Source organism: Saccostrea cucullata, unplaced genomic scaffold (genome assembly GCF_032062105.1).
Source record: "Saccostrea cucullata isolate Sc308-1 unplaced genomic scaffold, CSIRO_AGI_Scuc_v1 ctg1199, whole genome shotgun sequence".
Lineage (NCBI taxonomy): Eukaryota > Metazoa > Mollusca > Bivalvia > Ostreida > Ostreidae > Saccostrea > Saccostrea cuccullata.
This window is the reverse complement of record NW_026920093.1, coordinates 47980-60381: the sequence shown is the minus strand read 5'-3', so window position 1 is coordinate 60381 and position 12402 is coordinate 47980. Positions and strand designations below refer to the sequence as shown.

At 33.5% G+C, this 12402-nt stretch overlaps 1 protein-coding gene across 1 annotated transcript; it reads right to left on the bottom strand.

Moving 5' to 3' along the window:
* Positions 1 to 4836: 4836 nt before the first annotated feature.
* LOC134243193 (uncharacterized) lies at positions 4837 to 8626 on the bottom strand. The gene is made up of 3 exons (XM_062725418.1): positions 8131 to 8626; positions 6269 to 6411; positions 4837 to 5221 (listed from the first exon to the last, which is right to left on the bottom strand). Exons 1-3 carry the CDS (start codon positions 8463 to 8465, stop codon positions 4992 to 4994), a joined length of 708 nt encoding a protein of 235 aa, XP_062581402.1. The 5' UTR covers positions 8466 to 8626; the 3' UTR covers positions 4837 to 4991.
* Positions 8627 to 12402: the final 3776 nt, after the last annotated feature.

The following is a 12402-nucleotide window of genomic DNA, read 5'->3' as shown; positions in this document are numbered from 1 at the left end:
ACAGTAAATACATTTTCTGACTTTTAAAAAAAGTATCTACATCAACAGAAAAACCTAATTTTACATAGAACTGACATATCTTCCAGTGTTTTGTATTGTGCATGTGATAAAAAAAAATCTTTCTTCTTTTGGTCAATAATTTTTTTTCAGGAGGGGCATTTCAATGAGGCGGGAGGCAATTCCAAACAAACTATAATTTTATTTTGGCCTTAAGGCAAGTAATCATTCAATACAAAACAAGCATTCTGAGACTCGGAGAGTAATACCTTAGCAATACTAGTCCCCTACCGACAGTTGTTATCTCTTTCCCATTTAAAAATATTGAAAATGCAATAATTCCGTTAAAAACAATGAACTAAAGAAAATTATTGAATTATCAAGTACCTTTATTTAGCTCAATTTTTAGGTTTAAAGGCAACCAACTACAAACTGACAGACAGAGGGACCTAAAAAGGTTTGTTGTAATTAATTTTGAAGTTATTTCCAGTGCAAAAGGTCCTTTTGCTGTATACTTCAAATTTGTTTTGGGGTCGATGGTGCTGCAATTATTTATTTCCGAGATACAGAATATTACAAAGGGTAATTATGAAGGTGCCAAACTATTACAAAAGATGACTATGATTGGTAATGCTGTAATAGTGTACAAAAGGTGAGGATGAGGTCGCTGGTGCTGTAATAGTGTACAAAAGTTTATAAGTCAGGTAGTTTATTGATATTAAAATTAAAATACAATTTTGCATGTTTTTATTGAATTTATTTTAGTGTACAAAAGGTGAGGAGGAGGTCAGGTGGTGCTGTAATAGTGTACAAAAGGTACACATGAGTCAGGTGGTGCTGTATTAGTGTACAAAAGGTTAGGATGAGTCAGGTAGTACTGTAATAGTGTACAAAAGGTGCAGAGGAGGCCATCCTTAAAAAAATGGATTTGTTTGAAATATTGTACAAAAGGTGAGGATGAAGGGTACACACAATAGTGTACAAAAGGTGAAAGGTTTTTTTTTTACAAAAGGTAAGGATTGAGAAAAATTTTAAATTTTTGATAAAAGTGTACAAAAGGTAAATACATTTAGTGCTGTACTAGTTAAAAAAAGTATCTACATCAACAGAAAAACCTAATTTTATATAGAACTGAAAATATCTTTCAGTGTTTTGTATTGTGCAAAAGGTGAGGATACATGGTGATAGGCAAAAAAATTAATTGATATAAAAAAAAGGAGGTCTTGCTGTTATAGTGTACAAAAGGTGAATAAATTTTTTAGTGTACAAAAGGTAAGGGGGGGTGCTGCATTGTACAAAGGGTAATGATGAGGTCAGGTAGTACTGAAATAGTGTACAAAAGGTGAGGATGAGTCAGGTAGTGCTGTAATAGTGTACAAAGGGTAATGATGAGGTCAGGTGGTGCTGTAATAGTGTACAAAAGGTAAGGATGAGTCAGGTAGTACTGTAATAGTGTACAAAAGGTGAGGATGAGTCAGGTAGTGCTGTAATAGTGTACAAAAGGTGAGGAGGAGGACAGGTGGTGCTGTAATAGTGTACAAAAGGTGAGGATGAGGTCAGGTGGTGCTGTAATAGTGTACAAAAGGTAAGGATGAGTCAGGTAGTGCTGTAATAGTGTACAAAAGGTGAGGAGGAGGTCAGGTGGTGCTGTAATAGTGTACAAAGGGTAATGATGAGGTCAGGTGGTGCTGTTATAGTGTACAAAAGGTGAGGATGAGGTCAGGTGGTGCTGTAATAGTGTACAAAAGGTGAGGATGAGGTCAGGTGGTGCTGCAATAGTGTACAAAAGGTAAGGATGAGTCAGGTAGTGCTGTAATAGTGTACAAAAGGTAAGGATGAGTCAGGTAGTGCTGCAATAGTGTACAAAAGGTAAGGATGGGTCAGGTAGTACTGCAATAGTGTGTAAAAGATGAGGATGAGTCAGGTAGTGCTGTAATAGTGTACAAAAGGTGAGGATGAGGTCAGGTAGTGCTGTAATAGTGTACAAAAGGTAAGGATGAGTCAGGTAGTGCTGCAATAGTGTACAAAAGGTAAGGATGGGTCAGGTAGTGCTGCAATAGTGTACAAAAGGTGAGGATGAGTCAGGTAGTGCTGCAATAGTGTACAAAAGGTGAGGATGAGTCAGGTAGTGCTGCAATAGTGTACAAAAGGTAAGGATGAGTCAGGTAGTGCTTAATAGTGGACAAAAGGTAAGGATGAGTCAGGTAGTGCTGTAATAGTGGACAAAAGGTAAGGATGAGTCAGGTAGTGCTGTAATAGTGTACAAAAGGTAAGGATGAGTCAGGTAGTGCTGTAATAGTGTACAAAAGGTAAGGATGGGTCAGGTAGTGCTGTAATAGTGTACAAAAGGTAAGGATGAGTCAGGTAGTGCTGCAATAGTGTACAAAAGGTAAGGATGGGTCAGGTGGTGCTGTTATAGTGTACAAAAGATAAGGAGGCCAGGTGGTGCTGCAATAGTGTACAAAAGGTGAGGATGAAATTAGGTGGTGCTGCAATAGTGTACAAGAGGTGGAGAAAAGCAGAAGATGCTGAAATAGTATCGTGTAATTCGAAACTTACATTGACGCAAGCATTACACTACAGAATATTGTTTTCATAACAGTATAAGAAAGCTTAAAATATGGAAAGAAAATATTCCTAAGTTGAACATCCTTTGCGTCAAGACATTTTTCATCATTAAAACAAGTAAAACGTAGAAATCCAGCTGAGAAATGGAAAAATTTGTACGTTTTCCTAAATTAAGTTATTTGTCATAATTTCAGGATATAATATTGTGGTGTAATATCGCGAATTAATTATCCAGAGACACGAGTATAGCAAAACAAAGTAATTGATATTTCTATTATGCTAACTGAGTGTCGTGAACGGAAGGAACTTTTCAAAAACAAACAACATGAACTATTTGGTACTGAAATTAGATGCCAATGTCCCCTAAAATAATTGGAAAAAATAAAAGCTTGATATAAACCAGGCTTGAATTAAAAAATAAGAGGGACCAGGTATTGTCAATTATATTGTCAATTTGCTTAAGGTCATGTCAAGATCGAAGGTCAAGGTTGTCATATTTGCTCCTAACTTTATAATACTAGTACGTTTAATTCCGTCAATCTGCTTAAGGTCATATCAAGATCGAGGGTCACGGCTGTCATTTCTGCATCTCAGTTTATAAGGAATGTAATTAAGTCAATCTGCTAAAGGTCATATCAAGATCAAAGGTCAAGGCTGGCATGCACTAATTTTTTATAACACATTTAATTTCGACAATCTACTTAAGGTCATATCAAGATTGAAAGTCAAGGTTGCCATAATTGTTGCTAAATTTATAATATGCTTAATTTTGTCAATCAGCCCAAGGACGAAGTTCAAGGTTGTCATAACTGCTCCGAAATGAAAAAGAAACGAGATCTGTTGAATTTGAAAAACAAGTCTTATGTGCCCAGGAGAGTTGGTGTAAAAAATGCTTCGTGATACTCAAGTGACCCTGAAGGTCCTATTTACAATACACTAGAGAGTTCCATAGCCATGGCACTAAGAGTTATCTGCTCTTGATTTAAAATGGAATAAAATAAAACCTTATGGAATCAATACACAGTTTGTATTTAATTCGAGAATTAATTCTTGACAAATTGTGATATCAAGATGGAGTAATTAAATGTCTTAATTGTATGTTTTTTCCTCATTTAAGTTAACAATTCGAATCCGTATGTTCTTTTGAAAAGTGACAGATACCTGATGTAGAATGCGTGTGTATCAATATGAAGTACATGAAGTTTATTACTTTATTGTCATTTCTATACGAAACATTTTTTTTTATTTTATGAAGTTATTTTTTTTTAAATGTATATAAGGTCCTACGCTCTCAACTTTGAAATTCAATTAACATCGAAAAACAGCGCTACAATTTATAGATTATATTAAATAAAATAACACTAATATTTACCTTTTTCTGTTTTATTAAAATACACATGTATAAAAGATACGATACATACATTCAAAACATCAAATGAAAAGTTAATCTATAATTGTTGCAAAAAAAACTTTTAAATCACAACTGAAAACTTTAGGAAACGTTTTATTTGGGAAGAAAATTATGGTAATTGCAAGGTCAAGAGAAGGAACTCGTATTGAAAAAAAAACAACGTTTGAGTTGTCTACCTTAGCACTCGACAACGTTCTGGGAATAAGTTTAAGCCCACAATGGAAAATTGTAATAATGACTACTTATAATTTTAAAAATTGTCACTTTCATACTACTAGTAAAACAATTTAATATATTAGCGAAGGAATAAAACAGCTCATTTATGATAAATTACAAAATTAATGGAGATTTTTAAAAACTGAAAACATCATTCACTTTCAAACCAAGCCTCTGAGTAAAATGAGTTCCATACACATATGAAACTGATATCTTCTCAGTCTGAGAATAAAGATTTTAATTGTGTTGATCACAGACAGTTCTAGGTAAAAACCATTTGCGTCCACTGGTCAAATAACTGGCTCTTTCTTCCAAGAATGCATGCGCAATACCATATAAGACATTTCTTTCCATTTACATGCGGCTCCATTTCTTTCTCTTCTATTTTTCGCCATATACATCTTCAGCAAAGGTTCGATGAAATGTAATTTTTATAATTCAAAAGTAATCAAACACTAGCACCAATGTGAAAAATCGAATAACACTAGATTACAAAGTACTATTACTGTAGAAATACTTTATTCCGCGTGGTATTAATTTGCGCTATGTACGCGGTCACAATTTATCTGCGGAAATTTGTCCAAGCGTAATACAAATGTATATACACTAGATTGCAAAGAAATTGAGATTCCGCGGAATAGTAATAATTAATTCTATAATACTGCCAAGACTGGCAAGAGTATGACCTCCTTATTTTAATCTTATCCCCATACAACTTTGTTGAACTAACTTTCGGAATGGGGTATAGCTGATTTTGTCTTGGAATCTTGGAATCAATAAATGAGAAAAGGGAAGACTTTCATGTCATTATGCCCAGCCTAAAGCATCGTAATGATAAAAACGTTACAGCACCAATCAAAATAAATAAAAACAAAGATATTGCACTCTTGAATTTGTGACTTGTCCTTTTCCTTTCTGGACAGTTTTTACTGGTAGGAAGTGACGTAGGCTCTTTGAGGTTTGACCATACAAGCAAATACCAAATGATAAGTATCACTGAAAGACCCATGGTTGTTCTTCGAATAAAATCTGTATAAAAATAAAGTGTATGTTTAAAAAGAATCATGATTCATAGTTTCACTATAATTTCTAAATCAATACATCATGGTTATTTTGTATGAAAACGTTAAAATTGTTTCTTCACAATGTTTTTTTTATATACAATCAAACCTCATTCTCCCGAACTCGATATGATCGAGAAAAAGACTTCGAGATTTCGAGATACCAAGAGCGAAAAACTTAAAGAAATCAAAGGCCTGAAGGGCCTGCGAGTTGACTCGCTCGAGTTAATTGAGATTTTTGATACATCTGGACACCATACCTTATATTCAGTTTATTTTGCATCTTAAGAGATTGAATATTATATGTCTCCATGTGCAGTTAAAAAATGAAGTGTATATTGCTTTTCCTTTATATATACAGATTGGCACTAATGGGCTTCCGTACATATTATTGTGAAAAGCAGCACTGCAAACCTGGATTCTATAATGAATTTAAGCACACTAGCTGCAGTGGTCAGTGTTGTGAAGTAATTAGTTTAAAGATTCCCACAGCAAATCTGGATTCTAAAAATAGATTTTTCAAGTACACTAGCTGCAGTTAATGACAGCAGCTGGTGTTTGTGTTAGGGAGTATTCTAGGTCAATTACAAATAAACTTCAGATAGAAAGATTAGATCCACCTCACATGCTTGAACATATATTCATACACAGTAATTTTACATTCTACAGATATTTAATCAAATTTTTTTTTAAAAGCATGAAGACATATAATATGTAACAGTATGAACTTTTGTATAGTTTTTACCTCCTAAGTATATAAAATGGCTCAAACAAAAGCATGTTTTGCTAGAACTATCATATTTGGCGTATGGATCACCTTGATGAATGCGTGAAAAATTTTACAGCTCTGAAACGGCTGTGTTAACAGGGAGTAGCTCGCTACGCGAGCCAACTCAAAAAGCGGCTGGGTCTTTCAAATACTTTGACAAACCCATGGTATTTGCGATTGAGATTTAGTACTCGAAATACCCAAGTTCAACTGTATTTTTACTATATAATGTTAATATTAACTTACTTGTTTCGTCCATCATGGAAAGATAACTCTGTAACAGAAACGACGGCAGTGAGAATAGAAGAACTGTGTACGTTCTCAGATGTCGAATCTCATAGGAATCCAAAATCCAGTCTCCGTAACATCCCAATACATATTTAACTTCCCTGAAATGAAGAATCTTAGAGATGTAATTGGAGATACACTGACATATTTAAGTCGTACATGTACATGTATATGATGAATTTTGACGATCTGGTCTTCAAACAAAAAAAGTAAGCATAATCGTTAATGTAAGGACTAACAAATTGGGATAAGTGGTAATCAATGGGTTCTTGTGTCTTATAGAAAAGGGGGCAACACACTTTCGTTAATGTAGTCTTCTTACGCACAAAATTAATTATAGGATTCGATTACAGAGGGGCCGTGGATCAATGTCCATGAAGAGGGTATTCTTTTTTTTTATACATGTAACTCTGTTCAAATTATGATTAAATGAAAAACGAGTATATATTAACGAGTTCAGGAGTTTATGATAACAGTGACCTATCAAATTAAACGGTGGACACATTTTGGAAGTGTAGTTATTGTGTTTGTAAAATAGGAAGAGTAGAATAAGATACCATTTTTCATTTTATCAATAGAAAATAAATCCTCTTACTTTAAGTATCTGCAAATAAAAGAGTTTAAAGAGGGATTTTAAATGCATGAACCCATGCACTTCTGTAATATAAAATTTGAAATCCAAACACAAAATTGTGATAATAAAGATTTTCAAATGAAGATTTCACAACAACGCACTGTGGTTTGTAACAGAACAGAGAATATTTAAAATATTCTCGATCTCATTGTTCATATATTAAAACTATAGGGGATACGCGTAAAAAAAATATTCCTTCGATATGCAATTATAATAAAATATTCCTTTGATATGCAATTATTGCAACTTGCAAATTGCCAATTTTTTTTCTTCCAAAAATGTGAAAACAAGGTTTCATTCTACGCACATGTATTAGATATACTTCAAAACTTTCACAATAATTTTTGGTTATTCATATAACATCGATATCTACATAAAACTAAAGTGCATTAAAAAGAGGTCAAAGGGTCAAACTAATTATACTTCCTGACGCCGCGGAAGCTAATTGACAACGCGTTGATTCGAAATAAATGGACGTGAAGCATCCTGTAGGGAAAATCCTTGAATGGGTGACGACCGTGGGTCAGCGAGAGCTAAACTGTCCATAGAATTTCGATGAAAGGATTTTACTTTCGCCCAGCAGGGGTTTTGGTTCGTGGACAATTTTGCCTCTAATTGACCCGAACATGAATAAAGGGAAACAGGATTTTTGTTATTTTTAAACAGATTTTGTTATGTATCAAAATATAAACAAAAAAGACCATAGGAATGGATATACATGAATACTCTCTCTCTCTCTTTACAGTGCATTAATCATATGTTAATTAAACAAAACAATTTTTAGAATAAAGAACAAACTTAAAAAATATCGTTCTAAATGAGAGATGTGTAGGTATTTTTTAAGATACTGTTGGATATTGATGACGTAACCAAATATGATGTCTTTCTTTCCGTCTGTCACTACTTTTAAAAGTGATACATGCATGTATATCCTTGAGAAATCTAACTGGAGTAGTGACAGTCACTCTATCTATTTGAGAGAGAGAGAGAGAGAGAGAGAGAGAGCGAGCTATAAACTTGCATACATTACTTATAAACGGTATAACATACAGATGCACTATTGGATATTTATGATATTTAATCATCTAACAAGCCAGCGTAGATCTCTACCATAGACCTCAATATGGTATATCTTGATTGATTGATGGCTATAAACTACATCCTCAATGGCAGGTCATTCACTTACCTCACAAAACAAGCGCATGGAATGCTGATTATCAAAAAGCAGTAATTTTGGGGACTGTTCTTCGTTTTTATTTTCGTCTGCCATAGCATGCTAATCCCACCGATGACCACCGAAGAAGACACTAAGACGGAAATGGTCAGTTGAAATGGCGTGAGCATCCCCCTGGACAAATATTCTTCTGCTAGTATGGCGTCTGTAATGGTCGATACAGTGAACAGCACAATGGACAAGATGTGTAAAAATAATCCAAGATAGCTACGTTCTTTTCCCTTTTCGTTTCCGATAAAGATTTCTTTAAACTTAATCTCATCCATGTTTACAGAATTCCAGTGCATGAAGCCGTATGCCTCACTCACACGACTGTTTTCCCTCGAGTTGTCGGTGTGTACATTTAAATATCGCAGTAGTATCGATAATTGCTCGCAGTTGCGAGTAGTCTCTACATATAACCACCATGTATTTCGTTAATTTGTGCTAATTGCTCCAGCTGCTAGTTATTCATATCTGACAAGAGTCCTTAATCATTTTATTGACTTTCATTGACTAATAAATAATTAGTGTTTACTTACAATTTCTGATGAGTCTACACGTTGAGTAATCAGCTGGCATACATGTACATGTACTCAAAGTCAATTTTCATTCAATCAAGTAATGTATTTTTATTCAAGACCTTTTCAATATTATGTTAATTTCAGTTATAAGTCATTTTCAATAAAAATGAAAATATATGAATTCATAACAAGACTTTTTATGTTTAATATATATTCTGCCATATTCCTTTAAATTGGAATCGACTGTTGAAGTTTGGTCTGGATGCACAAAAACAGACATTGAGAATCTTGAAAAAGTACAATTATATGCTGCAAGAATAGTTACTGGGCTTACAATTATTGCTTCAAGAAATTCATTATATTTGGAAACAGGCTGGGAACCACTGGAATATAGAAGAAATAGGGCAAAACTAATAACAATGTATAAAATGCACAATAATTTAGTCCCTATTTACTTGCAAAACTTAGTACCTGATACAAGAGGCAATATTTCAGGATACACTACCCGGAATTCTTTAAATTATTCTTTGCCAAAATACAGATTAGAACTCTACAATAAATCATTTATTCCCGATACCGTTAGAAAGTGGAATTCCCTTAGTCTAAAAACAAGGGAGGCAACTTCTATTAAAATTTTCAAAAATTATCTTCAAAATAGTAATGTAAAACCTCAGAAATATTTTTCTTATGGAAAAAGGTTTTTGAACATAATTCATACAAGATTAAGACACAATTGTATTTTAAAGTCTGATTTATATCGCTGTAACCTAATAACCAGTCCTAATTGTTCTTGTGGACTACTAGAAGATACATATCATCTGTTTTTTGTTTGTAAACATTATGTAAAAGCAAGAAATTCCTTAATGAATAAGCTATTGTCATTAAATTATTTACATATTATAGATGTACATTTAATGCTATGGGGCGATGATTCTTTAACTTTCGAACAAAATGCTGAACTTTTTAAGACTATTCAAACTTTCTTAAATGAATGTGGTCGTTTTTCAAAATAAGTTTTTTCCAACCATCTCGAATTATTTTGGTATATTTAAAGAATTTATTCCTTTCTATTGCTACAATGTATACAATGTATATAGTAGACCATATGAATATATGTTTATTTTACTTTGGCAATTTCACAAAATGTTATATTAGGAGAGGACTATCTAAGTTACTGAACTTGTGTCCGACCCTTTTGACTTTGTCAATAAAATATGTTCAATTCAATTCAATTCATTGGAATCGACAGGCCCTAAACTATTTAAGTGAATAATTTTATTTATTTATTCAAAATAATTTTATACAGTGTTTTTTTTTCACAAAGTGCGCATTATACGTACATGTATGTTGCAATTTGTGATTTTCCACCGATTTTCTGGGTTTGTTATTAAAAATGTATAATTTGAATGTTCCCGTAATCGGAAATTAGGCCGGGGCATATAGTTTTTACCCCGTCCGTATTTCTGTCTCACACTGTATGAAATATTTGTTATAAAATAGGAGCGGATCAAACAAGGACCTCCAAATGCCAGAGGTGGGATCAGGTACCCTGGAGGAATGGACATCCCCTGCAGTGTAATCATTTCTCCCAAAAACTTACAACTGCCCATAACTTTTGATTTGTTGGAGTTATATCTGTCATATTTCCTCTCTTATCTCAAAGGTGTGACAGGAACTCCCCTTATAGGTACCAATTAAGATAGTTGATCAGTTGATCTGCAGTTTAATCAATTTTGCAAATTTATTGTTATCAAAGTTTAACCTTGGACAGAACTTTTAAACGGTTGAAGGTATTTGTGTTTCATATTTGTATTTCTTGCAACATGATAGCTCGTCGTTTACAAAATAATATTTTTGACCCTTTCACCTTGATCTTGGCCTACTTAGAGAAATATTAACATTTGCCACAACTTTATTTTGAACAGTTAGTGCTAAAGCTTTTTACATTTCACAAGTGTATCCCTTGTAACAAGGCAGTTATTTATGTATCTAGCTTTATGGTTTATATTTTAGTTAAAGCTGCAGAACTGTATAGCATTATAGTTTTATATCATAAAAAACAGATCCTGTAATGCAAATATGGTGCAATTTTCTGCGCAAAGTTGGGGATGTATACCAGCATGGGACAATCAATTCAACCATAGACCTTTGTTAGGTTTACATGATTCAACTATTTTTCATACCCTACACAGTCATATAATAATAATCAACCTGTACATTTTGTAAACCCATTATAGTCGTCTCTACAGACAAATAAACTCGCTTGATGTAAAGTTTCTGCCATACGACAACAAAGTCACACCATGTTAAATTTATTTAATAGTTTGTAGAGAACGATTTTATAGGGTTAAGGGGAGGGGGATATACAGGTGGGTTCTAAAATATGTCAAGAATTAGAAAATGGAGGATTAATGATTGACACATGCTGGAAAGTTAAGAATTTTCCTCAAACGTGCGCAGAAAATCTTGCGCCATAAGTTGCACCGCATTTGCAGTACGAGATTCGTAGCGGTATGTTCCAAGACTAATACTGGTATTTAAAACCAAAACGCTACAGTTGTGCAGGTAGTTGGGTACATGTACATTAATTTAGGTTCATTGACCTTGACTTTTTATAACAAGTTTACCCTAGTAGGCCATTACTTAAAAAAAAAGAAGCTAAAGTTTTCTTTTTGGATTGCATAATTTTAAACCTACTCCTTGTTTCCAATACCTTCTTAATAGCACCTTAATTTAGATTCTTTGACCTTGGAGTTTGACCTACTTTTGAAAAAAAACCTAATTTTGACCATTACTTTTGAATATTTGGTGCTAGAGCTTTATTTTTTAAAATATTATTTACAGGTGTTTTCCTTGTTACAGTACTTTTGTGCAACATTATTTTTATTCTCTTTAATACTTTGAACTAGGAGTCCGACCAGTGTTTGAGAAACTTTCACTATCAACTGTCAAATGGGAGTATCAGTGATTCACAAACACAACTTGTCTTTTTTATACCCCCGCTTGAAAAGTGGGAGGGTATATAGTAATCGGTATTTCCGTCCGTCCGTCTGTTACGCTTTGGGGTACCCATCTGTTATCCGCAACTCCTCTCATACCACTACATATTGCCATTGTGCACCTCCTATTTTACTTTATGATCTGACATATATTTTGGATTTTCCAGAGCAAAACTGCCATTATATTCATATGGGAGGCAGGGGGTATCATTTAGTGAGCTCATTGCTCACACTGCCTCAAAGTACCTCTAGTTTAATATTATTTTTTAAATCTTAAGTAAAATTCTAGTTTTGATCAAGTTTTCTTGATATAACTTGAACTAACTTGAATTTCAAATGCCTCTTCTTGGAACTATCGTATAATGTATACATTACAGGTCATTTGAATTTGAAATTCCCAGTTTCTAAAATCCAGTGATTGAACAACCGTGGATACTAGTTTAAAGTAAAAGCTGTGTATTCATTTAATATTAATTTACTGATCTGGAGTTGTACGAGTCAGACTAAGCTTGCACATGTGAGGGAGGGTGTGTGTTTACCTGTATTATAAATATCAACTAGATCAGTTCATTGTATTTGTAACCTCCACTTCTTTGTTTAGAGTAGGTATTCATAGACATTGTACGCCTGTTGTCTAATCTATTCAGTATTTACAATTGTATATAATTTAAATCAATAATAATAAACATGCCAATGTCAAAAGAATAAAAGTTTTTATTTGG